The following is a 27,833-nucleotide window of genomic DNA, read 5'->3' on the forward strand; positions in this document are numbered from 1 at the left end:
ATGGGATCCTGACCTCACCTCCAATGTGGTGGCTGCCCACAGTCACCTCCACTTCATATGGAGTTCTAGAACAGCCACTTGGTCCCTCTCTGAAGACCTGAGCAGCAACAGCAGCAGAGTCAGTCAGCACTATAAAGGTCCCTGACCAGAACGACCAGAGTTTCAGGAGGGCACGTGGAGATGGGGTTCTTTTGCTGGGAAGGATGACCTTTGGGGAGTCCTAAAATGGGGGAGGGGGTGGGACTTTCCCAAATTGAATGTCACAAGATGCAATGTGGGAATAGGCATAAAACAGAAATTCTCATTCTGAAATGGAGAAATAGGACAAAATAAAGTGGTAAAAGGTCTATAACAAGTCCAAAACCCAGCAGGGCAGACATCAAATCTTAAATTTGGTGAATAATCTCCCTTGATTCCAAGTATGGATTTCTCCACACACTGGTTTGGAACTGGGCACCCGAGTCCATGACACCCCCCCTCCTGTTGTCTGGCCATGTTTCATCTCTCCCAAACTGGCGTTCCATGCTGGTAGGTCTACAATTCTGGAGTCTCCACGGTGATCCTGCTCCCATGGCTCCACTAGGCATGGCCCTACTGGGGATTCTGTGATGCAACTCCAACCCCACATTTCCACCTGGCATTGCTCTAGTGAAGGCTCTCTGTGGTGATTCCACCCCTGTCACAGATCTCTAAGGTTTTTTCATACATCCTTTGAAATCTGGATGTGATGGCTCCACAAGCTCCTGCATTCTTTGCAGACTTAATACCATGTGGACCCCACCAAGGTTTCCAGCTTGCGTCTTCCCAAGCTGTGGGTCCAGCCATGCTGGGGCCAATTTAGCCATGGTTGGAGCAGCTGAAGCAGCTTCCTGAGGTGGCCTTGGGCAGTGATCCTGTGAAGGCACCTTGGGCCTGTTCCCCCAAACCATTCTGTCTCCCTAGGCCTCTGGGTCTGTGATGGGAGGTGCATCCTGGAAGATCTCTGAAATGCTTTCTGGGTCTTTCTTCCATTCTCTTGCTTCCCAATTACACTTAAGATCTTCTTAGGAAGGTCTTTACAGTCCATATTTCTATCAGCATCGTGGTCACCACCACTTAACCAGCCACTAAGGGGTTCCGCACTTTCCCTGGTCTTCTTGTCTTCTAAGCCATCACCAGGATCTAGGCATTTTGAATGCTATGGGTTAAATGTATCCCCCCAAATTTCATGTATTGGAAACTTGACCCCCATTATAACAGTGTTAAGAGGATGGAAAATCCAATTATGATAATTGAAAGGTGGGCCCTTTAAGAGGTGATTAGATCATGAGGACTGTAACCTTGTGAGTACATTAATCCATTGATGGATGGTCAATGGGCATGGCTATGATGGCTTTATAAGGAGAGTGAGTGAGAAGTTTAGCTTTCTCTTGCTTGACCCATTCTTACCACATGACATCCTGGTAGCCACGCAACCCTGCAGACAGTTTCCGCTGAGAAGAAGGACCTCACTAGATATGCCCCCTGGACTTTGAAATTCACAGACTCCAAAACTGTAAGAAATAAATTTGCTTTCTTTATAAATTTCCCAGTTTCAGTATCCTGTTATAAGCAACAGCAACAGACTAATACAGAAAGTTGGTAGTGGGAGTGGGGTGTGCTTATGACAAATATCTGAAAATGTGGAAGTGGCTGGAAGAATTGAAAAAAGCAGGCTAGAGAAAGCCTAGGTTGTGGTAAGGGCTAGAAGACAAGAAGACCAAGGAATAGTCAGAAGGTCTTAGAGAGTGGTTTAGTGGTGGTGACCAGAATACTGACAGAAACATGGACAGTAAAGACCATTTGGAGAAGGTCTTGGGTATAAATGAGAAGCAAGAGAATAGAAGAAATACCTTGAAGGCATTTCAGAGATCTTTGAGGCTGCTCCTCCCATCATAGGCCCAGAGGTTTGGGGAGGTAGAGTGGTTTAGGCCCAAGGTGCACTCCATGGTCTTGCTGCCCAGGGTCACCATGGGATGCTGCTCCCTGAACCATGGCTTCTTTAGCTGCTCCAGTCATTGCTAAATTAGCCCCAGATGCTGCTGGACCCCCTATTTTGAATGATACAAGCTGGAAGCCTTGGTGGTGTCCAGGTGGTGGTAAGCGTGCTGACTTGCAGAATGCCAGAGCTGTGCAAGAGTGTTCACCCTAATTTCAAAGAATATACACAAAAGCCTGGGGACCCAGGTAGAGATCTGTCACAGGAGTGGAATCACCTCAGAGAGGCTTTGCTAGAGCAATGCCAAGCAGAAATGTGGGGTTGGAGATGCAGCAGAGAACCTAACCAAGGCCATGCCTAGTGGAGCTGTGGTAGCAGGACTGCCATGGGGACCCCATACTTGTGGAGCTACCAGAGTGGAATGCCAGCCTGGGGGATCTGAAGCATGGCCAGAGACCAGGATAGCCACAGCAGAGGGTGTGCCTGAGGACTTAGGTGCGCAACCCACACACCAGTGTGCAGAGGATGCTGTACACAGAGTCAAGGGAGGTTATTCACCTGATTCAAGATTTGATGTCATCTCTGCTGGGTTTTGGACTTGTTTGGGGCCTGTCACTATTTTATTTTGGCCTATTTCTCCATTTTGGAGTGACAATTTCTGTTTTATGCCCATTCCCCTATTACATCTTGGAAGTAGAGAACTTGTTTGATTTCACAGATAAGACTTTGGACTTTTGAGGTGAAAGGAGTTAAGACATTGGGGTTGGAAAGAATGTATTTACCTGTGAGAAGAACATGAACTTTGGGGGGCCAAGGATAGAATGTTACGTGTTAATTTTTCCCCCAAATGTTCATGTGTTGGAAACTTAATCTCCATTGTAACAGTGTTAAGAAAGTGGGAAATCTAATTATGGTATTTGAAAGGTGGAATCTTTAAGGTGATTAGATTGTGAGCACCGTGTCCTATTGAATGGATCGATCCATTCATGAAGTAATGAGTTGATGGTTTAATGGGTGGTCATGGCCATGGCCTTGAGGATTTATAAGGAGAGTGGGTGAGCAGGTTACCTCTCCTGCTTAATCCATTCTTACCATGTGATATTCTGTGTTGCTGTGGAGAGTCACCTCTAAGAACAAACCCCCTCACTAGATGTACGCCCTGGACTCTGGACTTCCCAGCCTCTGAAACTGTAAGAATTACATTTTATTTCTTTATGAATTCCCCAGTTTCAGGTATTATGTTATAAACAACATAAAATGAACTAATACAAATACCTCAATGATATATCATCTCATGCCCATTAAAATGGCCACTATAAAAGAAACAATCTAACATATAGTAAGTGTGGGGGAGACTGTGGAGACATTGGATCCCTGTGCACTGCTGGTGGGAATATAAAATGGTGTAGCTGCTATGGAAACCAGTACAGTGGTTCCTAAAAACATTAAAAATAGAGTTACCATATGATTCAGCAATCCCACTTCTAGGTATATATCCAAAGAATTGGAAGCATGATATCGAAGATATATTTGTATACCCATGTTTATTGCAGCATTATTCACAATAGACAACATATGGAAGCAAACTTAACGATGATCCGCAGATAAACGGATAAACAAAATATGGTGTATGCATACCACGGAGTATTATTCAGCCTTAAAAGTGAAGTAATTCCTCTCACATACTACAATGAATAAATCTTGAGGACATTAAGCTAAGTGAAATAGGCCAGTTACAAAAAGACAAATAGTGTATAATTCCACTCCTATGAGGTATCCAACATCATCACATTCATGGAGACATGCACTAGAATGATGGTTGTCAGTGGCTTGGAGAGAGAGAGAAATCAAGAGTGTTATTTAATGGGTATGGAGTTTCTATTTGGCAAGATAAAAAAGTTCTGGAGGTGTATTGCACGACAATGTGAACATAATTAACACTACAGAAGGGTACACTTAAAAATGTTTAAGATGATAAATTGCATATTGTATGTTTTTAACCAAAATTTAAAATAGAGAAGCCAGGCAGAGATGAGGAGCGCTGTTGAAGCATAGGCTCCACATGGGTGCACGGAGGACAGCGTGGGTGTGTGAATATGCATAGGAAAAAATTCTATCTGCAATTTCTCTCACCTAATGCTGAAAAGTAACACGTTCATCCTCTTGGAATGTTGGCTCCCAAATAAAGCCATAGTGGTAGTGGTACCAATGGCAGTGGCTGTGACCATGCCATCAATGGAGTTCACATATGCATTCATGAAAGAACGTCACGGCGGTCACAGAATCTCCAAATATCATTTATTGTCAACCCGCTTCAGAATTACTAATGGTAATCATATATCGCCTTAATAAAGAGGTGCAAATTTGGTTTAAGGCTACTCAACATAAAAATAGAAGTAGTTAACATCCAACTGCAAAATGAGAAATCTGAAATTTATATTGACAATTATCTTTACACAGAGATCTTGTTGGTCACCAGCCACATGCATTCTCCCTCCAAACCGCTTTCAAATTTGGTCCTGTTGACTTTCCATTCTAATGCCTTATTTCAGACCTTTATAGAACTTAATTATTATGGGTTATGATTAAATTTCCCCTAATTCAGACCCGGGCCCACCCCTTCCTGCTTCCACAGAGTCTTTCTGTTCTCTCGGTGCCTTCTGATGATGGAATATTGTCCTGATCCCTGGGCTCCTTCCTCTGCCTGTCTGAAAGGCTGGGCCTTTTTTCAGAGGAGGGCTCACAGCCTCACTCCATGTGGTACCTCCTGGAGAAATGCAGAGCTTTCCTCTCACCATGATATTCATCACCTCCAATAACATAAAGTGACTCAAAAAGTCTGTATCAGAGCAGTGGCCCTTGGCCCATCTGGACAGATATCATGGTTTAAATATACAGTGAGCATAGGGTGCTGTGCAGAGACCCCCAGGACACATAGCCTGAATTGTGAGGGCTGAGGTTTGGGGAGAGTGGGAGCCCTGAGCACCAGCCCCTGTCCTGGGTCAACGTGTCTCTTCCACCCACCAGAGGGCGCTGTGGCCTAAGCCCCTCCTTGGTGCTGCCCAGTTTCTCAGAAACTGCCCCCAACCCTTGCAGGTGTTCCCGTGCTCTCACAGGAGTGAAAAAAACCCCAGACCAAAAAACAACCCCCCCCCAGTCTCTTTTCTCAGCCAGAGCGAGTTTGACGTTAAAGGAGGGGTTTGTGCAGCCTCCAGAAAAAGGAAGATTTGCATGGAGACCTCCCACCCTGAGGATAAGAAGGCTTGGGGAGCTCTGGCCTCACTGGGGGTTTCTCCACCATGGCCTGGGCTCTGCTCTTCCTCACCCTCTTTGCTCACTGCACAGGTGACTGCCTGCAGGGAATTCAAGGAGGGAATCAGGTTGTCAACTGGGATGATGACTTCTCCCTCCTCCCTGGGAATGAGGCCTGGCTTGTCTTCACTGATCTGTGTCTCTCCCTTGCAGGGTCTTGGGCTGAGGTTGTGTTCACTCAGCCCCAATCTGTGTCAGGGTCTCTGGGGCAGACAGTCACCATCTCCTGCACCCGCAGCAGTGGCAGCATTGATGATAGATATGTGTACTGGTACCAGCAGCGCCCGGGCAGTGCCCCCACCACTTGATTTATAAGGATAACCAAAGACCCTCAGGTGTTTCTGATCGGTTCTCTGGCTCCGTCGACAGCTCCTCCAATGTTGCCTCCTTGACCGTCTCTGGGCTGCAGCCTGAGGACGAGGCCGACTACTATTGTCAGTCTTCTGATGGCAACAACAATCACACAGTGCACCAGAGCCATGGGGAAGTGAGACGAAAACTCCTCAGAGCGTCCCCATCATGGGTCAGCCTCAGCCTGACTCCACCAGGGAGTTCACCAGGCAGCACTGCTCTTTTCTTTTTTTTAATTTCACTTAAAAAAAAAACATTTATCCCTACTTTCTTTTTTTAAATTTTATTTATTTATTTTTCATTTTACATATTTATGAGGCACTGTTTGTTGTTTCACTACATGCATATATTGTGTAATAATCCAATCAGAATAGTTAGCATTTCTATCACCTAAACATTTTCATTTCTTTGTGGTTATAACATTCCAGATCCTCTTTTCTGGCTGTCTTGAGATATACAATACAATGTTATTAGCTATTGTCACTCTAGAGCACCAGAACTTACTCTTCCTGTCTAACTGTGACTGTGTAACTTTGTACCAGTTTACAAATCTTTCCCTGGCTCCTCCTCCTCCCTTCCTTTCCCTGTCTCTGGTAACAACTATTCTACTCTTTATTTCTCTCTCTTTTTTCTTTGTAATTTAGTTTTCATCATTGACCCATCATAATTATATATACCTATGGAGTGCAATATGCTATTTGGGTGCTTTCTTATGATGTGCAATGATCATATCAGGGTGCTTAGTAGGTCCATCACCTCAAATATTTGTCACTTCTTTGTGTTGGGAACATTCAACATCATCTCGAATAACTACTCAAAGATACACAGTACTTTGATGTTGACTGTAGTCTCTCTATAACTGCTATTGAACACTGGATCTAATTCTTCCTATCTCTCTACAATTTTTCATCCACTGACCTCTCTGTCCTCTTCCCACTCTCCCTCCCCTTCCTAGTCTCTAATGACTACTAATCTACTCTCTACTTCTATGAGATCAAACTTTTTTAGCTTCCACATAGGAGTGACAACATGCGGTATTTCTCTTTCTGTGTCTCGCTTATTTCACTTAACATGGTTTTTTCCAAGGTCATTCATAGTGCTGTAAACAGAAGAATTTCATTGTTTTTTAAGGCTGAGTAGTATTCCATTGTGTATATATGCCACATTTTCTTTGTCCAATCATCTGTTGAAGGACATTTAGGTTGGTTATTGTGATAAATATGGAGCCATGATAAACATATTGACTTCCATTCCTTTGGATATATCTTTTCTGTCTCCTGATTGAATGCTGAAGTTTGAATTTTCTGTTCAAGAGTCCTTTTATTTTTTCTCCCGATTATGAATTTCTTCTCTCATGTCTTGATGGATGATCTTCTAATCCCTTTGCAGTGACTTCATGGAGAAGATTTAGTTCAAAACAGAGTTTATGAACCTTGGCACCATTGACAATGTGGGATAGATTATTTCTTGTGGTGGTGGCTGTTCTGTGCATTGTAGGATGTTTAGAAGCATCCTTGGTCCCCACACGTCAGATGCCAGTAGCAACCTACTCTTCAGGTCGTGACAAAGAAAATCTCCAGACATTGCCAAATGTTTCCCCCCTTGGGGCAGTATCACCTGAGTTTGAAAAGTACTGGGTTAAAAGACCATGTTGTTATCTAAAGAAAGCCTTTGACTTTGAATCCTGTTTATGCCATTAAGCTGGAGGTAAGGCTGGAAGTATTCACTCTCTGTGCTCCTGCTTTCTCATCTGTTGGACAAAACAGTTGCACAGAACTCAAATGATTGTTTTGATGGATGAATAATATTCCAAGCACCAGAGGTCAGAGAACCTGTTAATCAATCACACAGAATCTCCTCCCCACCAAAGTGTCAAGTACAGTTTTTGGCCAGACTAAGTATGTAATGAAAATTTTAATCCTCATACAAGTTCATGAAACAATAATACAACCATCACCATTTATTCTGTCGGGGAGTATTTTTAAAGCATAGGATACTAAGATGAAGAAAAATGCGACAATGTCCAAAACTCTTGGTGTCTACATTTTACGATGGATATGAGACAAGTCAGAGCAGTTGCATAACTGTGTGGACAATATTGCACTTTTTTCACCAGAGTGTCTGGGATGAGATTTTCACTCTGCCTCTATTTGCATGTCCTTTACCACCAGTGAACACTATAGTCTCCACCAATGACATGTAGATATTTATATTTAAGTCTAAGTTTATTAAAATTAAAGAAAATTAAAAGTTTTATCTTTCAGTCTTGCTAGTTGAATTTCAACTGCTCAATGGCCATGTCTGCCTAGTGGCCACCAAATTTGACAAACTAGATATAACATTTCCATCACAGCAAAAAATTGTCCACTAGACAATTCACATAGCATTTTCTTAACTCTTTCGTCACCTGTAAAGTAAGATGTCTAAAACTCTAAAGAATTTTCATACTTTCCACAATCTCCTCAGCCCTCTCTGTGGGAGTATTATATTGAACCACTGCACCTCACTGACCTCAGATATGGTTACATGATTAGCTTAGGCCAACGAAATGAGGAGAAGTGAAAAGTGTAATTTCTGAGCACCAGATGCAAGACTAGCTTAGCCAAGTTATCTTCTTTCTCTACTGTGAGATCAGCAGTTTACCCAGTGGGATTTTCTCTGCTAGCCTGAATTCTGTAATGAAGATAAAATAAGTAAGAGGCACAGCCGATTGGTGTTGGAAATGGTGTATAATGAGAAGTAAACTTTTGTTTTTGTATGCTACTGGGATATTGGTGTGATTCGTTACTGCAACCTATCCTGAGCACTATAGGAATTAAAATAGCAAATTGGGGTGGGGTGGGGGCAGCAGTATCAAAAATAATGAAATATAGAGAATCGGCTTTTGTGACTGACAGTGGGCATTGATAAAACTGTTTATGATGGTTGCAAAAACAGTTTTCCATTTTATTTATTGGCATATATTTCATTAGATGTTACCTGCAAAACACATAAGAGGAAAAACAATTCTAATAAGCCAGTGGCTGTAGGATTAGAGTTGGAATACTGATTGCAAGCACAGGTTAATTCTCACTGTTTGAATTTTACAACACACCTCTAAGAGATGAGCTTAGAAAGTATTTTTTTGCTTGTTTCACAAATAGAAGAAAAATACAAGAATGAGAATCATAAAACATGGAAAAAAAAAAAGGAATCATAGAGAATTGCAGAATTGCAAAAGCAAATTTTTCTCAATCCCAAACGCTTAAAGACAAATTTAAAGATGCTTGAGTTAAACATTTCCCTTTCCAAAGGATGACACGTGGATGTGCCTGAGTCCAGCAGGGCAGCTCCTCACAAACACAGAGAGTCCATTAGTGCAAGTAATATTGAGCTAAGGCCAGTGCCTGGCACACAAACATCTCAAACAGTATGTGTGGAATCACATTAAAAAGATGAAATAGCAGAGGCCAAGGACCAGGAGGAGACTGAAGTTTTACATGTGGTCAGCAGGGGTCCTGTGGGACAGTTTTTAGAACCCCATAAACTTCGCAGGTGGAGAAGTCCCCAAAGGATTTCAAGTCTTTGTGGGGTGGACCGAGGGAAGTGGACCCTGTGCTCACTGATGGGCACTCAGCAGCTGTGTCCTGTGTGTGTTGCGCCAGCAACTGCTTCCTCTCAGGTCTTGCCCATCAGGAAATTCACTCTCCACAGGCCCCCAGTCCTTTTATTAGGACACATTGTGGTGGCAAAACATGCCCATGAGCAGCTATTCCTCTGTGAGGCAATTGGGGAGGGAATAGGACATGAGGCCATTGGGGAGGGAATAAGGCCTGGGGCTGCCCAGCCCTGCTGTGAGGATCAGGAGAACTGTGTCCACCAGGGCCTGGATGCCTCTCCTCCTCGTGCTCCCCTCTCACTGCACAGGTAGGCTCTGTTCTCAGACACCGGGGTCAGCTTCTCCATCAGAGCCCACCCCCCTGGCTCAGACTCCCAGCAGGCTAACCCTGGTATCTGCTCCAACACCCACAAGTGTCTGTGTCTGTAGGTTCCCTCTCCCAGCCTGGCTGACTCAACCACCCTCCTTCTCTGCACCTGTAGGAGCATCTGTGAGTCTCTCCTGCACCCTGAGCAGTGCTTCCATGTGGGTGACTTCTAGACATGCTTATCCCTGGAGAAGCAGGGGAGCCCTCACTTGTACCCTCTATAGTACCACTCAGATTTTAATAAGCACCAGGGTTCTGGGGTCCCCAGCTGCTTCTCTGAATACAAAATGCCTCGGCCAGTGCAGGGCTTTGGCTCATCTCTGGGCTGGAGCCTGAGGGCAAGGCCAATTACTACTGTGGGATCTGGCACGGTGGTGCATCTCATAGTGACACAGATGGGGGAGTGGGACAAAAACCGCACACGTGGTGGTCTATGACTCTTACTTTGTTGATGTTGAAATTCATCTACACTACATTTATTAAAACAAAACAAAACAAAACAGAAACTCCACTCAGGAAAACTCTCCCAATTTTTCACCAAATAACTGCAAGGACTAAAAAAAAAAAAAAAAAAAAAAATTGCTCGAACCAACAGAATTCCACCATTGGCAGAATCTGAGAGGAATTTTCTGCTGGTAACCTATCTCTGAAGGTCAGTTTTGTCCAGAGGGCAGCTTACAATGAAGAACTGTGTCCAGTAAACATGCGAGCAGGCCTGTAGTCCTCACCCCAGGATCTCCTTGTGCATCAGATCAGCTTAGTCAGCCCTAAGGAGGACTCCTCGCCCTCCCTGTAGAGTCCGCTGCAGGTTGTGTCTCCTAAACATCTTTCAAACCCATCCTGAAATCCAACAGCAGTGGCAGTCAGCACCAGGCCCTGTCCTTATACAAGGAAAAGTGACACTAAGAATGCAAATTCAGTTGTGAAGATGGGCATGGAAGGAAATAAAAACACAAGAACTTTTGGGTGTGGGAGCTGAAAATTTTGACATCCTTTAGTTTACATAGCCAAGAAGAGTCCAGGGAGTACGAGGAACTTATTTCTCAATTCTGATGCCCACTCTAGATAGAAGTTCTGCACATCTGTTAAAGCTTATAGGACAATAAGCTTGCATCCCTATACAGCTGGAATGATACCTTCCTTCCTGTTACCAAAATTCGATGATGCATGTTATTTAATGAAATTTATGATCAAAATATGACACGTAGAGCTGGCCCGTGGCTCACTTGGGAGAGTGTGGTGCTGACAACATCAAGTCAAGGGTTAAGATCCCCTTACCGGTCATCTTTAAAAAAAAAAAAAAAAACACATAAGGGAGAAAACCACAGTTTACATCTGTGGTAAAATCAACTATATATTACAATTAATCATTATGGAAATGTTTGGTGACTTGGTGACCTAAGTGCTTACGTTTTGTTCAGTGAAGTGAAGAAAAGCCTTTAAACAGAAGGTCATTATTCATATTGAATTCATTTCTCACCCTGGTTTTGAATATATAAGAGGGATAATCTTACTATCACACAGAAAGTATGTTTTCAAAATATAGATCTCTGTAGCACTTGACTGTTGTTAAAGAATTTTCTTAACATGGTTTTGTTGTGAAGTTTATATTCTTGTTGAAACAGGTACCATACTCATCCACAAACTTCATGCATTATCTTATACCCGAATCATGCACCTTACCTAACATACTTTACCTGCTTTTATGACACTGCCATTTTCTCAGTCGAAGAAATTGGAAACCTTAGAGTATTATGTGCTCTTCTTTTCCAGTTGCGCTGCACATCTAGTTGGTCACCAGAGATGGAGATTAAAATTCTATGCATTCTTCAGATTTTCCCTTTTTTTCTCTGTAGATGTCACTACACTGTCCCTTCTTGTGTGACAAGTAGCCTAAGTCCATTCTCTGTTCCATGAAATATCTAACATAGTAGATTAAAAATTCCACTTCTTTTCTTTCCTCTCCTTTTTTTCTACTAAAAAGTCAAGATATTCTCAAATCCGTAGAGGATAGAATGTCTAGTCCTCAGTGTGGTATCTGCCCCCCGTCATTGTATCCATCATCTTATCCACAACTCGCCAGCCCTGGGTGCTGCCCTACACCTCCCAGCCCCCATCCGCTCCTTCAATTTATATCAAATATATACACACACATATATAATATATATATGCTTATATATTATATATATATTATATACATATAATATGTCATGTGACATATAAATAATGTCCTCCTAAGTCACCCAGTTTGTGACAATTCATCACAGTAACAATGGAAATGAATACAGATTTCTTTTACTTAGAAGAGGGGTGCTACTGTACCAAATACCTAAATATGCGGAAGTAATTTTGGAATTAGGTACAAGGTAGAGGCTGGAAGAATTTTGAGGAGCATGATAGAAAAAGACTAGATTGAATTAAACACAACATTAGTAGAAATATGTATGTTAAGATGCTGCTGGAGAGGCCTCAGAAGGAATTGAGAAACATGTTTTGGAGAAAGGATGTAACAGAAGAAAGGGGATCCCTGTTGCATGAGGCAGAAAGATTGGCTGAATTGTGTCCTACACTTGCGTGGAGAGCAGACCTTGTAAAGGATGAACTGAATATTCACCTAAGGAGATTTTTCAAAGTGTTGAAGGTGTGGCCCAGTTTCTTCTTATTGTTTATAGTGAAATATGTAATGAATCAGATAAATTGAAGGCAGAATTCTTTAGCAAAAGAGCAAGGTCTTGATTTTTGGGGAAATTATCAAAACATTCTGTGTCCATGCTGACAATTACTTGCTTTTTCCCTCTATCCCTGGGGGACCCTGGAGGTAACATCGTCAACTGCTCCTCGTCTGCCTCCTTCCTGGGCTGGGCTGGGGTCCAGGCCTCCACCATGAGGGTTGGATTAGTTGGAGGGTCCTGTCTTCTGTAAGGATCCAGGTGTCCACTTTTCACACAGTTATTTCCTGAGCACAAACGCATGATCCTTGCTCCCTTGTATCATACAGAGTGGGAAAAGCCAGAACAAACACTCCTTAGCTCCACAATTTGCAGGGAAGGCCCCTAACCTCTAAGATCCTCACTTCACTCTTCCTCCTGCAAGGGTCACAGGTGTCCTCCCCACTAGTGGTGAAGTTCAAATGGTGCATCAGATGTGGCATCTGTGGCAAGAGCTGTCGGGTTTCTGGTGTTCACCCAGGGCTGCATCTTCCAGCAGATGAGGCTCAGTGCTAGATCACTGTGCAGCATTAGGAAATCAACAAGAGGGAAATGACCTAGGAAGCTCCCACAGAAAGATTCACATGCATAACTTCCATCACCAAAGAAATTAACCCGCCAAGCAACAGGATTCCTTTAGATCATTTTTCTTTCTGAGTAAGAAGTAACTCTTGGGATGATTTACTGCATGTTACCAAATGACTAGGACAGGGGGGATGAAATGTGCACAAGACAAAGAAATGATTGGGTTTTGCAAGGATGAATATGCTGATTGCCCTGAATGGATCATCACACATTGTATACATAGATTGAGATATAACTCTGTATCCTATAAATATGTACAATTAATATGTTTCGATAAAAAATAATTACTGTCAGGACAAAGAAATGATGAATGTTTGAAATAATGGAAAAAAAGTCAGTGGTTTCCAGGGTTTTTTTGGGATGAGGGAAGGAGGGAGGGATAAATAGGTGGAGCACAGAGGATTTTCAGCGCAGGAAACGATTCTGTGTGATACTGTGACGGTGACATTATGCATTTTTCAAAACCCATAGAGCTGTGCAATATGGAGAGGGAAGCCTAATGTAAAATTATGTTAATAACCATATATCAATACTGATTCATAATTGTAACAAATGTAGCACAGTAATGTAACATGTCAATAATAGGATAAACTGTACATGTTGGTAAGGGAGGGTATGGGAATAAACTGTACTTTCTGCTCAATTTCTCTGTAAAATTAGAGCTGCGATAAATATAAAAAATATATATTAAAAAGTTACTGTTGGGCATCACACTGTCTTCTTTCTCTGGGCCTGGGTTTTGACACTCTAACCTCCGACCTCATCCTGTGGGCAGGGTGGAGGTTGAAGACCCAACATCTCTCCCTCCTGCAGCCTTTGCTTCTCCAGGCTCTGCAGTTTCAGCCTCTCCAGTTCCTGCAGCTGTGCACTCAGATACTCTCACCCCAGGCCCAGGGACAGAGGGAAGGGGAAGGAGGTGGGAATCTGGATGTGAGGAGGCCTCAGAGACATGACAGTTCCTGGACACTGACCCGACTGGGACAAAGTGATGAAATAAATTTTGTGCCCTCCAGAAGAAGAGAAAGCTTTCCTGCCTTCTCCAGGAGATGTATATAGAAGAGTTGGTTTTAAAACTGTTTTTGCATATGTATGGGTCTGTGGTGGACAGACCTTTCCATCTCTTGTGTCCCTATCTCCCTGCAACAGCCAGAATGGCCTTCTGTCTGTTAGCAGTCCTACTGCTGGCATATTCCAGAGGTTCCTTAAATAATTGTTTAATGAATGAATGAATGAATGCTAAAAACCCTATGAAGCAAACCTTCCTATTTTCATACCTTAACTACAGGAAGAGAAAATGAAGTCCCTGCAGCCCTAATAGTTCCCTGAATTTCACCATTGTATTTCCACCATGTTCTATAAATCAAGAAAAACAAAACCAGACTCATTACCAGTTATATTCCTTCTCAAATGTTTTCTTTGCCTTAGTTTCTGAACTTTGGCACTAGTTGACTTTTGGGCCAGAGAACTCTTTGATGTAGGGGGCTGTCCTGTGTATTAAAGCGTGATTAGCAGCATCCCCGTCTTCTATCTCTAGATATCAGTGGCACCCCTCTGCCCCAAGTGTGACATGGGGTGGATACATGTCTCCAGACATTGTCACATGTATCCACCCCATTGCCCACTTCCTGGATCAAAGACACGGCATCAGTGCCAACCAGACATCACCACAAAGAGAGAATCTTTGTGCAATTAAGAGGATCATGTACTCTTCTTTTATGCCACTACCATCTAATTGCCTGCTAATCCTGTGGGTTCAAACTCCAAAACCTCTCTCAGACTCATCTCTCCCTCTGTCTCTCAACAGCCAGATGACGAAGTACTGCTATATATAATTCAAATGAAAAGTTCAAATAGAGAAGACAAATAACTAAGAAACCCAAGAGAAATGGGCAAAAATGCAAATAAACTATTCATAGCAGGCAAAATGTAAGTGGATAAAAGTTACACGAACATAGGTGAATTGCACCAAAGGCAAAAAGAAGGGAATGGAATCTCCCAGGTGAAGCTGTGGAGAGAGCCCCGCATGTCTGCGTGGAGGGAGCTGCTCAGGCAGAGCCACCAGCAAAGGAAAAGGGCTTCAGGTGGGAGTGGGACGGGAGGAGGTGAGGGGCAGCAACAGGCCCATGGCTGGAACCACGGGAGAGTGTTGAGAAGGTCAGAGAGCGCTGAGGGTGAGATATGGATCAAGGAGCTGGCACAGGCAGGAGAAGAGGCAAAAAATGTAGGTTCTTGTGGACCTTTTGAGAACTATGGACTTACTTCTGAGGGATGCATGAAGTCCTGGAGGATGTTAGAGGAGTGATTTTGTAAAGAAAAACAATGAAAATAAAGCACCAGGGAGGATGTGAAGAATCATAATCTGTTGCTTACGGAGGGGCACGTGTAAGTCAGTCCAGTCAGTCTGGAAGGATGTCCCTCAGCACTCCGAGAATATTAAGTGTGTGTGCAGCACGTCCACTCTTACACAAGGCACGAGGAAATGTGCACGGGGAAGTCCATCCTGGTGGTTAAATACCGGCGTCAACTTAAGTGCCCAACACAAGGGGAACTAAAACTTCAGTGTAGTAGGTGTAGAGCTACCAGTTGTAAGTAGTGAGAAACTTTCACATAGCATATAGCAACATGGATAAAATAAAAGTATAATTATGAGTTAGAAAGTAAAACAAACAAAAAACAAGCAAAAACCTACACAAAGTTTAAAAAAAAAAAAAAGAAGCAGAATGAGACCTAAAAGAAAAAACACTTATTTAATTTAAAAACAGAAACACTGATATCTTTGAGAATATCCAATGGAAGTTAGCCTGGAACTACATTATTTACACTGGAGAGGGTGCTTCAAGAGTAGGTGGAGACATGATTTGAAATGATCATAATGGTAAACAATAAAATGAAATGAAATGAAATAAAATAAAATAAAACAAAAAAGGGCCTTTCAGTGGCTGATGATGGGAGTGCTAAGAAATTAAGTGTAATTAAACTGTGCATGTGGGTTCCATGAAAAACTGACAGAAAATACTGTTTATTTTTGGAGTTGTAATAGATGATCTAATAAAAATGCCATGCATGGTATGTTGATGGAGCTTGGAGAAAAGCGCCTCTGGCCTCTTGGTAGTGAGAAGGACCTGTCTTACTCAGCAACCCCGCTGTTCAGAATCTCCAACTGCCCCGGGTCCCTCTCTGACATCATGAGCAGCTTCAGAAAAGAGGATCAGGAAATCCTGTGGCCTCTAACTGAAATGCCCAGGTGTGTCAGAGAGACAGGTAGGGTTTTGGGTCTGAGGACAGTGTGGGGCAGTGTGGGACAATCCTGAGACTGACCTTCCTCCCCCAGCTGGAAATTCACTCAGGGCCTCCAGGTTCAGCTATCAGTGTGTCTATTGGACCGTGTTTGTGCAACTACGCTGACCTCCCAGTAGTAGCCAGGGATCATCATGGGCCAGGCCACCTCCACCTACTGGATCAGCTCATCTCCTCCTCCCTCTTCTGACCTGTGAGCACCCAGGGCAGGGAGAGCCAGGAAGAGACAGATAGCAAAGTCTTATTTGAATGCGGCGACTCCTCCCCCAAGGTTTGGGGAGATATAAGGAGACTTAGGGGAGCCCAGACTTCAAATCAGAACTTTAAGAAGCAGAGTCAGAGTCTGCACCATGACCTGGGCTCCTCTCCTCCTCACCCTCCTTGTTCACTACACAGGTGAGTGTAGAACTTACCTGGGAGGTGGGAGATCCTCACCCAGCTCTGCTTTATGTCCCCCACTTTAGTCCAGTGTGCTCTGGTGGTCCTGATCTCACAGTCCTCTCTGCCTCCCTCACAGTGTCTGTGGCCCAGGCAGGGCTGACTCAGCTGCCCTCAGTGTCCAAGGCCTTGGGACAGATGGTCACACTGACCTGTACTGGGAACAGCAACAATGTTGGCAACCAAGGAGCAGCTTGGCTTCAGCAGCACCCAGGCCATGTCCCCAAACTCCTGATGCATAGGAATAACAACCGGCCCTCTGGGATCTCAGAGAGATTTTCTGGCTCCAGGTCAGGGAGCATGGCCTCCCTGACTATCTCTGGGCTGCAGCCTGAGGACGAGGCTGACTATTACTGCATAGCATGGGACAGCAGCCTAAATGCTTGCACGGTGCTTCAGGCCAGTGGGGAAGTGAGACAGAAACCCATGAGCTCCCCAGCCTCACCCAGCACATGGGGACCTCATGGAGCACTGCTTAAACTGGACCCACAGAAAGTCAAGGGCTGAATTCCAAGTGACAGGTGTGTACACTTTAGGAATATTAAAATAATAAAATGAGTTAAAATGGCTGGACCTGCAAAGTTATTAACAAGTGTATGAATATATAAGCAAAATCATTGTGAATCTATTTGCAGCAACTTAGATATGTACATACACATGCATTAATATTAGTTAAAAGGAATGCATGGTTTAACTAAGGGAGGATACGTTTTTCCATATTTTTCTTTTCTATTCCATTTGGAGATGCTGGATTCACATGCTCAGACGGTCCACTTCTCTGACCTGAGTGGCCATGTACTAAGGTCTCCGGAAACTAGCTTCCCTTCCTTTTTTGGCCCTGGTACATGCCTTGACCTCTGATTACAATAGCCTCTTCCCCCTCTCTGTCACAGAGATCACGTGACTCACTCTATGGGTCGAACCTTATGCATCATACTTTGTTGAGGTTTCTGTTGCCCAACTTCCCTGCATACCTCCAACTTGCAGACAGGACAATTTCCCCACAGGTGTTTTTTTCCCCCCTGCACTCTTTAACTGTTCCTTTACATGCCACAGTGTCTGGAAACAGCAGGCAAAGTTGGAGCTTCTGGGATACAGTTGACAGACACTGACATTTTAAAAAAATGATGGTTTTCCATTGAGATAAAACTCCAACTGTGTGAGCATCACTATTCTGATGGTGGACCTATAAAGGACACTTCTCACTGTTTTGTCTTAGATAGCGACACCAGGAAACACTACTGTACAGAAAGGACTCTGCTCCATGTGCCTAGGTCATCACAGTGACTGGAGGAGGTGGGCTCTGTTGCCAGCAGGTGGCACTCTGTGATGTCCTAGGAGAACAGGTGCGTGCAGGACAGCTGGTAAACCACTGAGCTGACTCTAGGTGAGTTGGACTAACGGTGTCCTCAGTGATGTGTGACTTTCCTCCACCTGTGATGAGCCCCATCATACCATGAGCTTTTGGATCTGCCTCTCTCACTCAAATTGTTCAGATGTGGATCATTTCCTCCTTATTCTCCATAGAATTTCCCCAAATCTGTTCTATGAAGGGTTGATAGATAGTGAGGACCCAGAATATATGTAGAAGGATTAAGTTTGCTCCTTGGAGAGCCTGACTGGGGGATGACACCTTGCTTGTGGGTATAATCCCCATAGAGGAGCTTCTGGAGACAGAGCTCCGAGGCATTTCCACCATGCCCCGGATTCTTTCTCCTTCAGTCCTTTATAAAGGGGGGCATTTGCCAGGGATTTAAGGGAAGACGTCCCTGAGATAACAAAAGTCCACCTTTCTTCTTTGGTTTGCAAGGAACAGGTGTGCTGTGAAACCAAGCACACAACTCTCTGTCTCAGTTTATTTGTCACTAAGCCAGAAGGTCACCATCTTTTGTAATGGAAGCTTCAGATATGTGGGTAATTTTGATGCAGTCTGGAACCCACAGTTCCCATTCTAAAGTCCTATGAATGTGATGATTGCTGTATCCTGGGCTGCAACTTGAGCAGGAGACTATTATTCTGGACCTGAATAACAGTCTTGGAGCTTTCTTTGTGCTCTTGGCCCCAGGGCATGTGGGCTAAGACCTCTTTCTGATTCCCTTTCCCAGTTCTTTTCACCTTTTGTCTGTATTTTTCAATGCTATGGAAAAAATTATGAAACAAGCCAACTGGAGCCATCTGATATTTGAAGGTGAGTTAGAAGGTTCCCAGGAAACTATTTTGACCTCATGCCTTTCTGTGGAATTGTTCCATACTAACAGTCTCTGTTATTTCCCTAAGGAAAGTGGTCTGTTTAAACATTTTGTATTTTGGACTGTTTCAAGATTGCGGTGGCTGCGGCAGTTGGCGCGGAGTAGCTGAGGTGGAAAAGGCGGCCACTGGGCCTCAGGCAGCCGGGAAACTTGTGGACCTTCCTCTTGCCATCTCTTAAGGGAGGACCGCTGCTGGTGGCCGGTCGTGGGGGGTGACTGCCACTTTGCCCCCGGCAGGAGAGGCTGCCTCATTTACAGGTGACAGCTTTGAAGTGTGGAGCAGGAAAAGAACTGTTTCTTAGATGCAAAAGCGAGTCTCGAAACAGGGAACACGGCACCAGGGCTGCTGTGGATGCAGACAGGATCCAGGAGGCCAGGGCCGCGCTGAAGGCGGCCAGCTGCCCTACTCAGGATTCGAGGTTTCAGGCTGGCATTAAAGAAGATTCCTGGGAGCACCCGAGCCACGCCGCGACTGAACAGCCCAAGGCAGCAGCGTCCAAGAATGGGAAAGGCAGCAAACCGGAGGCAGAGAGTGAGCGCCCGACCTGGCACAACCCTGTGAGTGACCCCTGGACCAGCCCTGTAGGGGGGCTGATGCCCACCCAGCTCCCACCTGCATCACTGGTTCACTCACCGCCCCGGGGCTGCCTCCATTTTCCCAGGTGCTGGCAGCTCCGCCCGGCTTGGCCGTCACTGAGCCTTCCCACCTGCTTGGCCCGGCAAGGGGCTTTCTGGAACCTGTGGGCCGGCCTCCCCTCCCACTCCCTCTGAGGTTCTCTGGCGGGGATGGTGGCGTGGGGCATCCCCGGCCAGTGTCGGGAGGGCAAGGAAGTACGGGCGGCCGACTGCCACTACACCACACCTTGGAATCCGGCCCCTGGTAAACTTCCTGTTACTGGGAGGCAGATACCATCTCTGCGGCCACCAGTTCGGAAAAAAGCCTAACGAATTTCTGGTTGGGAATAGTGTGGTAGGAGAGTTCCCAGGTCCGCTTGAACCTGCCAGCGAGCTGGCTGCAGGTTGGCACTAGACTCAGTTTATACTGGGGGGATACAAAGGTGAACAAGTCCCGAGAAAGATCTACACTGTGCTACAAAGGCACCCAGAGCGACCGGTCTTCTGTGCCTAGCAGAAACCTGGTAGACTTCCTGGGCGAGGCGGTGCCGAGCAGGGTCTTGAAGGCCCAGCTGATAGACGAGGGTTGCAGAAGACATGCCCCAGCCCAGCGCAGTGCACAAAGAGCGGGGAGACGTGTGGCCAGAGAGGCGGAGACTCGACAGAAACCACATACCCTGTGGGGTCGCCACTGCACAACCCAACAGCCTGGGCCAGAGCACACGGAACAGGGAAAAGTCCTGCACAGGAAGTGATAGCTCAACAGCGATCACACACCCTGTGGTACATGATCCACCAGCCCAGCAGAGTCCAAGCTGACCAGAAAGGTGGCTCCCCGGAGAAGCACAAGACCCGAGGCAACCACACACACAAGGCACTAGAGGCCAACTGAGCAGTCACGGAGGTAGCCATACGAAATTGGCAACCACAGCAACATCCTAGTTAGTCATTAGTCTCAAACTGGTGGACTGTGAAACCCCCTGCCACAATGAATAAACATCAAAAAAAAGATACCAGAAATACAAAAAATCAAGAAAGTACACCACCAAAAGTTAATAAATCTCAAACTCTAGATCCTATAGAACAAGAAGCCCTTGAAATGACTGACAAGGAATTTCGAGTGATAATTCTAAGGAAACTGAATGAGATACAAGAAAACTCAGCTAGACATCATGATGAAATGAGGAAAAGTATACAGGATCTGAAAGAGGAAATGTACAAAGAAATCAATGTCCTGAAAAAAAATGTAGCAGAACTTGCTGAACTGAAGAAGTTATTCAGCGAAATAAAAAACACAACGGAGAGTTTAACCAGCAGGCTTGTCGAAGTTGAAGAGAGAACCTCTGAACTTGAAGATGGGCTGTTTGAAATAACACAAGCAGACAAAAAGAAAGAAAAAGAATCAAGGACATTGAAGAAAATCTGAGAGAGATATCAGACAACCTTAAGCGCTCAAATATCCGAGTCATGGGTATTCCAGAAGGGGAGGAAAATGGAGATTCCATTGAAAACATATTAAAAAAAATAGTGGCAGAAAACTTCCCAGGTATAGGAAAAATCACAGATCTTAAGATCCAGGAAGCTCAACGATCTCCAAACGTATTCAACCCAAAAAGGCCTTCTCCAAGACATGTCATAGTCAAATTGGCAAAACTCAGAGACAAAGAGAGAATCTTAAAAGCTGCAAGACAAAAGCGTCAAATCACCTACAAGGGAGCCTCAATCAGGCTAACATCAGACTTTTCATCACAAACCCTAAAAGCTACAAAGGAATGGGATGATATTTTCAAAATACTAAAAGACAAAGATTGGCAGCCAAGAATACTCTACCCTGCAAGGCTATCCTTCCGAAATGAAGGGAAAATAGTATATTTCTCAGACAAACAAAAACTGTGGGAGTTCACTACCACATGACCATCCTTACAAGAAATCCTCAAGGGAGTACTGGGTTTGGTTCCTGAAAAATAACTACCACTGCCATAAAAACCCAAGAAAAATCAATACCCACTAGTATAATAAAAATGTCATTCATGAAGAGAAAACAAGCAAACAAAAACTCTATCTACAACCTAAGGAACCAACAAACACAGAAACCAAACAGTAAATCAGAAAGCAAGGAACAAAAGACACCTAAGACAACCAAACAACCAATAAAATGCTAGGAATAAATCAACACCTTTCAATAACAACTCTTAATGTAAAAAGCTTAAATTCCCCAATTAAAAGACACAGACTGGCTGACTGGATCAAAAAGGACGACCCAACTATATGCTGCCTACAAGAGACCCACCTCACCCATAAAGATTCACACAGACTAAGAGTGAAAGGATGGAAAAAGATTTACCATGCAAACAGAAAAGAAAAATGAGCTGGAGTAGCTATTCTTATATCTGACAAAATAGACTTTAAACTAAAAACCATAAAAAGAGACAATGAGGGACACTACTTAATGATAAAAGGACTGATCCATCAAGAAGACGTAACAATCATAAATATGTACGCACCCAATGTCGGAGCAGCCAGATTTATAAAACAAATTCTATTAGACCTAAAGAAGGAAATAGACACTAATACCATAATAGCAGGGGACCTGAACACTCCACTGTCAATATTGGACAGATCATGTAGGCAAAGAATCAGCAGAACAACACAAGATCTAAACAAGACTCTAGACCAATTGGAATTGGCAGATATCTACAGAACATTCCACCCAACAACCTCAGACTATTCATTCTTCTCATCAGCACATGGATCATTCTCCAGGATAGATCACATATTAGGTCACAAATCAAGTCTCAATAAATTCAAAAAAATTGGAATTATCCCATGTGTCTTCTCAGACCACAATGGATTAAAACTAGAAATTAATAACAAACGAAACTCTGGAAACTATACAAACACATGGAAATTAAACAGCATTCTACTTAATGACATATGGGTCCAAGAAGAAATCAAGCAGGAAATCAAAAAATTTATTGAAACTAATGAAAACAATGATACATCATACCAAAACCTGTGGGATACTGCAAAAGCAGTATTGAGGGGGAAATTTATTGCATTAAACGCTCACTTCAGAAGAATGGAAAGATGGCAAGTGAACAACCTAACACTTCACCTTAAAGAACTAGAAAAACAAGAACAATCCAAACCTAAAGTTAGCAGATGGAAAGAAATCATTAAGATCAGAGCAGAACTGAATGAAATAGAAAACCAAAAAACAATTCAAAAGATTAACGAATCAAAAAGTTGGTTTTTTGAAAAGATAAATAAAATTGACAAACCATTAGCATGGCTAACAAAAAAAGAAGAGAGAAGATTCAAATAATAAAAATTAGAAATGAAAAAGGTGATATTACAACTGATTCATCTGAAATACAAGGAATCATTCGAGACTACTATAAACAACTATATGCCAAAAAGTTTGAAAATCTGGAGGAAATGGATAAATTTCTGGACACACACAAGCTCCCAAAACTGAGCCATGAAGATGTAGAAAATCTGAACAGGCCAATAACAATAAAGGAGATTGAAGCTGTTATCAGAAGGCTCCCAACAAAGAAAAGCCCAGGACCAGATGGATTCACACCAGAATTTTACCAAACATTCAAAGAAGAATTGACACCGATTCTTCACAAACTATTCCAAAAGATTGAAACAGACACAAATCTCCCAAACTCATTCTATGAAGCAAACATCATCCTGATACCAAAACCAGGTAAAGATATAACCAAAGAAGAAAACTACAGGCCGATATCCTTGATGAATATAGATGCAAACATCCTCACTAAAATACTAGCAAACAGAATACAGCAACACATATGTAAAATTATTCACCACGATCAAGTGGGATTCATCCCAGGGATGCAAGGTTGGTTCAACATACACAAATCAATAAATGTGATACACCATATTAATAAAGTCAAACACAAGGACCATATGATCATCTCTATAGATGCTGAAAAAGCATTTGATAAAATTCAGCACTCATTCATGACAAAGACCCTCTATAAGTTAGGTATAGAGGGAAAGTATCTCCACATAATTAAAGCCATATATGACAAACCCACTGCCAATATCATCCTGAATGGGCAAAAGCTGAAAGATTTTCCTTTAAGAACAGGCACCAGACAAGGATGCCCACTCTCACCACTCCTATTCAACATAGTGTTGGAAGTACTAGCCAGAGCAATCAGAGAAGAGAAGGAAATAAAGTGCATCCAGATTGGAAAAGATGAAGTCAAACTGTCCCTGTTTGCAGATGACATGATCCTCAAACCTCTACAAAAAAACTCTTGGAAGTGATAAATGATCTCAGTACAGTAGCAGGATACAAAATCAACACCCAAAAATCAGTAGCATTTCTTCTCTCCAATAGTGAACATGCAGAACGAGAAATCAAGAAAGCGTGCCCATTTACAATAGCCACCAAAAAAATAAAATACTTAGGAATTGAGTTAACCAAGGAGGTGAAAAATCTCTATAATGAGAACTACAAACCACTGCTGAGAGAAATTAGAGAGGATACAAGAAGATGGAAAGATATCCCATGCTCTTGGATTGGAAGAATCAACATAGTGAAAATATCCATACTTCCCAAAGTGATATACAAATTCAATGCAATCCCCATCAAAATTCCAATGACATTTTTCTCAGAAATGGAAAGAACTATCCAGACATTTATATTGAATAATAAAAGACCGTGCATAGCCAAAGCAATGCTGAGCAAAAAAAAAAAAATAAAGCTGGAGGCATAACACTACCCGACTTTAAGCTATACTACAAAGCTATAATAACCAAAACAGTATGGTACTGGCATAAAAACAGACACGCTGATCAATGGAATAGAATAGAGAATCCAGAAATCAACCCACACACTTACTGCCATCTGATCTTTGACAAAGGCACCAAGCCTATTCACTGGGGAAGGGACTGCCTCTTCAGCAAATGGTGCTGGGATAACTGGATATCCATATGCAGGAGAATGAAACTAGATCCATACCTCTCACCGTATACTAAAATCAACTCAAAATGGATTAAGGATTTAAATATACACCATGAAACAATAAAACTTCTTAAAGAAAACAAAGGAGAAACACTTCAGGAAATAGGACTGGGCACAGACTTCATGAATACGACCCCAAAAGCACGGGCAACCAAAGGAAAAATAAACAAATGGGATTATATCAAACTAAAAAGCTTCTGCACAGCAAAAGAAACAATTAAAAGAGTTAGAAGACAACGAACAGAGTGGGAGAAAATATTTGCAAAATATACATCTGACAAAGGATTAATATCCAGAATATATAAGGAACTCAAACAACTTTACAAGAGGAAAACAAGCAACCCAATTAAAAAATGGGCAAAAGAACTAAGTAGGCATTTCTCTAAGGAAGATATACCAATGGCCAACAGACATATGAAAAAATGCTCAACGTCACTCAGTGTCCGGGAAATGCAAATCAAAACCACATTGAGATACCATCTAACCCCAGTTAGGATGGCTAAAATCCAAAAGACTCTGAACGATAAATGCTAGAGAGGCTGCGGAGAAAAAGGAACTCTCATACATTGTTGGTGGGACTGCAAAATGGTGCAGCCTCAATGGAAAATGCTATGGAGGTTCCTCAAACAATTGCAGATAGATCTACCATACGACCCAGCTATCCCACTGTTGGGAATATACCCAGAGGAATGGAAATCATCAAGTCGAAGGTATACCTGTTCCCCAATGTTCATCGCAGCACTCTTTACAATAGCCAAGAGTTGGAACCAGCCCAAATGTCCATCATCAGATGAGTGGATACGGAAAATGTGGTACATCTACACAATGGAATACTACTCAGCTATAAAAACGAATGAAATACTGCCATTTGCAACAACATGGATGGACCTCGAGAGAATTATATTAAGTGAAACAAGTCAGGCACAGAAAGAGAAATACCACATGTTCTCACTTATTGGTGGGAGCTAAAAATTAATATATAAATTCACACACACACGCAGACACACACACACACACACACACAAAACTGAGGGGGGGGGGAGAAGATATAACAACCACAATTACTTGAAGTTGATATGAGAAGCAAACAGATAGGACATTGTTGAGGGGTGGGGGGGAGGGAGAAGGGAGGGAGGTTTTGGTGATGGGGAGCAATAATCAGCCAAAATGTATATCGACAAAATAAAATTTAAAAAAAAATACTAAAAAGAAAAACAAATAACATAAAACTGTAAAAAAAATAAAATAAAATAAAATAAACATTTTGTATTTTTAAGGAATGCATGGATTTATCTGATTTTTAAAATAGAGGTTATCTCATGGTTATTTTTATTTTTAATTTTCAATTATTTATACATATTTAGAATTATGTATCATCATTAAATAAGTTAGTAAGTGGTTCTTTTATTCTGTCATTTAAAAAAAAATTTTGAGAGTGGCAGCCCTGCCCCTCCTTGTACCTGGAAGGGAATGCCAACCCAGCCCCACCCCACACCCTGTCCTATTCCACATCAAAGTGAGCCCAGCAGCAGTGTTGGATCTGCATGGCTAGAGGTGGTCCCTCCACCCTCCTTGGACCTCAAGGGGAACAACAGCCCCTGGGATCTGACCTGCCGGGGTATGCCCAGCAGAACTGTGCAGCAGTAGGGGCTCATTGTCTGACCACAGATTCTGGAACAGGACCCAAGTTGATTTAACAGAACCACCACCACACCTACTGTCAAGCAAAGACAATTCACCACCACAGGAGCAACCAGGGCTACTCCACAGCCAAACTCAGTGTAACAGAAGAAGCAAAGCTTCTATCAAATGACCAAATGTCAACAAAAAAATACTAGAAGTACAAACAAACAAGAAGAAATGACACCAACAAAAGAATACAGTAGTGCTCCAAAGTCAGACTCCATGGAACAGGGAATCCTTGAAATGTCTGAAAAAGAATTTCAAGCAATGATCTTAAGAAAACTTGAAGAAATAAAGGAAGACTCAATTATAGAACACAATGAGACAAGAAAAAATATCCAGAATATGAAAGAGAAAATCTACAAAGAGATTAATACCTTAAAAAAGAGTGTAGCAGAACATCTAGAAATGAAAGATTCACTCAGTGAAATAAAAAACACAACTGAGAGCTTGGGCAGCAGGGTAGAGCAAGCAGAAGAATTTCAGAGCTTGAAGATGGTGTTTTTGAAGTAACTCAGGCAGACAAAAAAAAAAAAGGAAAAAAGAATTAAAAATAATGACAAAAATATAAGAGAGACAGCAGACAACCTCAAGCACGCTAACATCTGAATCATGGGTATTCCTGAAGGGGAGGAGAAAGGAAAAGGTACTGAAAACCTGGCCAAGGAAATAGTAACAGAAAAATTCCCAGTTGTGGGGCAAGATACAGACCTTCAGATCCAGGAAGCTCAAAGGTCCCCAAACAGATTCAATCCAAGAAGATCCTCCCCAAGACACATTATAGTTAAATTTTCAAAGCTCAAAGACAAAGAGAGAATTCTACAAGCAGAAAGAGAGAAGCATCAGGTCACTTACAGGGGAGCCCCCATCAAACTAACAACAGACTTCTCAACTGAAACACTACAAGCCAGAAGAAAGTGGAATGATATATTCAAAATACTAAAAGAAAAAAATTGCCAGCCAAGAATTCTTTAGCCAGCAAAGCTCTCCTTCAGAAATGAGGGAGAAATAGTATATTACCCAGACAAACCAAAGTTGTGGGAGTTCACCACCACACGACTAGCCCTGCAAGAAATTCTCAAAGGAGTCATTCATTTGGAATCTGAGTAATGATGACCAATATCACAAATACACAAGAAAAAATAAAACCCACTGTTAAAACAAAAATGCTAGGAAGAAGGAGAAAGAAGCAAAATCATCCCACCTTAAATTCCCAACTAACATTGAAGAAGAGAAATAAAAGGGGAAATAATGATCAAAAGATATTTAAACCATCTAAACAAGAAGCAATTAAATGACATGAATTAAGCAACACTTGTCAATAACTACCCTAAATGTGAATGGATTAAATTCCCCATTCAAAAGAAACAGACTGACTGATTGGATTAAAAAGCTAGACCCAAGTATATGCTGTCTTCAAAGACCCACCTCACCTGTAGAGACACACATAGACTAAAAGTGAAGGGATGGAAAAAGATATACCATGCAAATGGAAATCAAAAACGAGCAGGAGTAGCTATCCTTATATTGGACAAAATAGACTTTAAACCAAAAAACATAAAAAGAGACAAGGCCACTACATAATGATAAAGGGATCTATCTAGCTAGAAAACATAGCAATCATAAACATGTATGCACCCAATACTGGAGCACCCAGATATATAAAGCAAA

General features: G+C 42.7%; 1 pseudogene and 1 gene segment (V, D, J or C); both read left to right on the plus strand.

Annotated features, from left to right (window-relative positions):
- The first annotated feature begins 5,256 nt into the window (after positions 1-5,256).
- On the plus strand, positions 5,257-10,306 carry LOC134370768 (immunoglobulin lambda variable 6-57-like; annotated as a pseudogene).
- A 6,219-nt stretch (positions 10,307-16,525) lies between these two features.
- On the plus strand, positions 16,526-26,176 carry LOC134370769 (immunoglobulin lambda variable 10-54-like). The segment is given in 4 exon segments: positions 16,526-16,571; positions 16,693-16,995; positions 18,784-18,897; positions 26,064-26,176. Coding segments are annotated over 4 exon segments (576 nt in total).
- Positions 26,177-27,833: the final 1,657 nt, after the last annotated feature.

This window comes from Cynocephalus volans, chromosome 2 (assembly GCF_027409185.1).
Source record: "Cynocephalus volans isolate mCynVol1 chromosome 2, mCynVol1.pri, whole genome shotgun sequence".
NCBI lineage: Eukaryota > Metazoa > Chordata > Mammalia > Dermoptera > Cynocephalidae > Cynocephalus > Cynocephalus volans.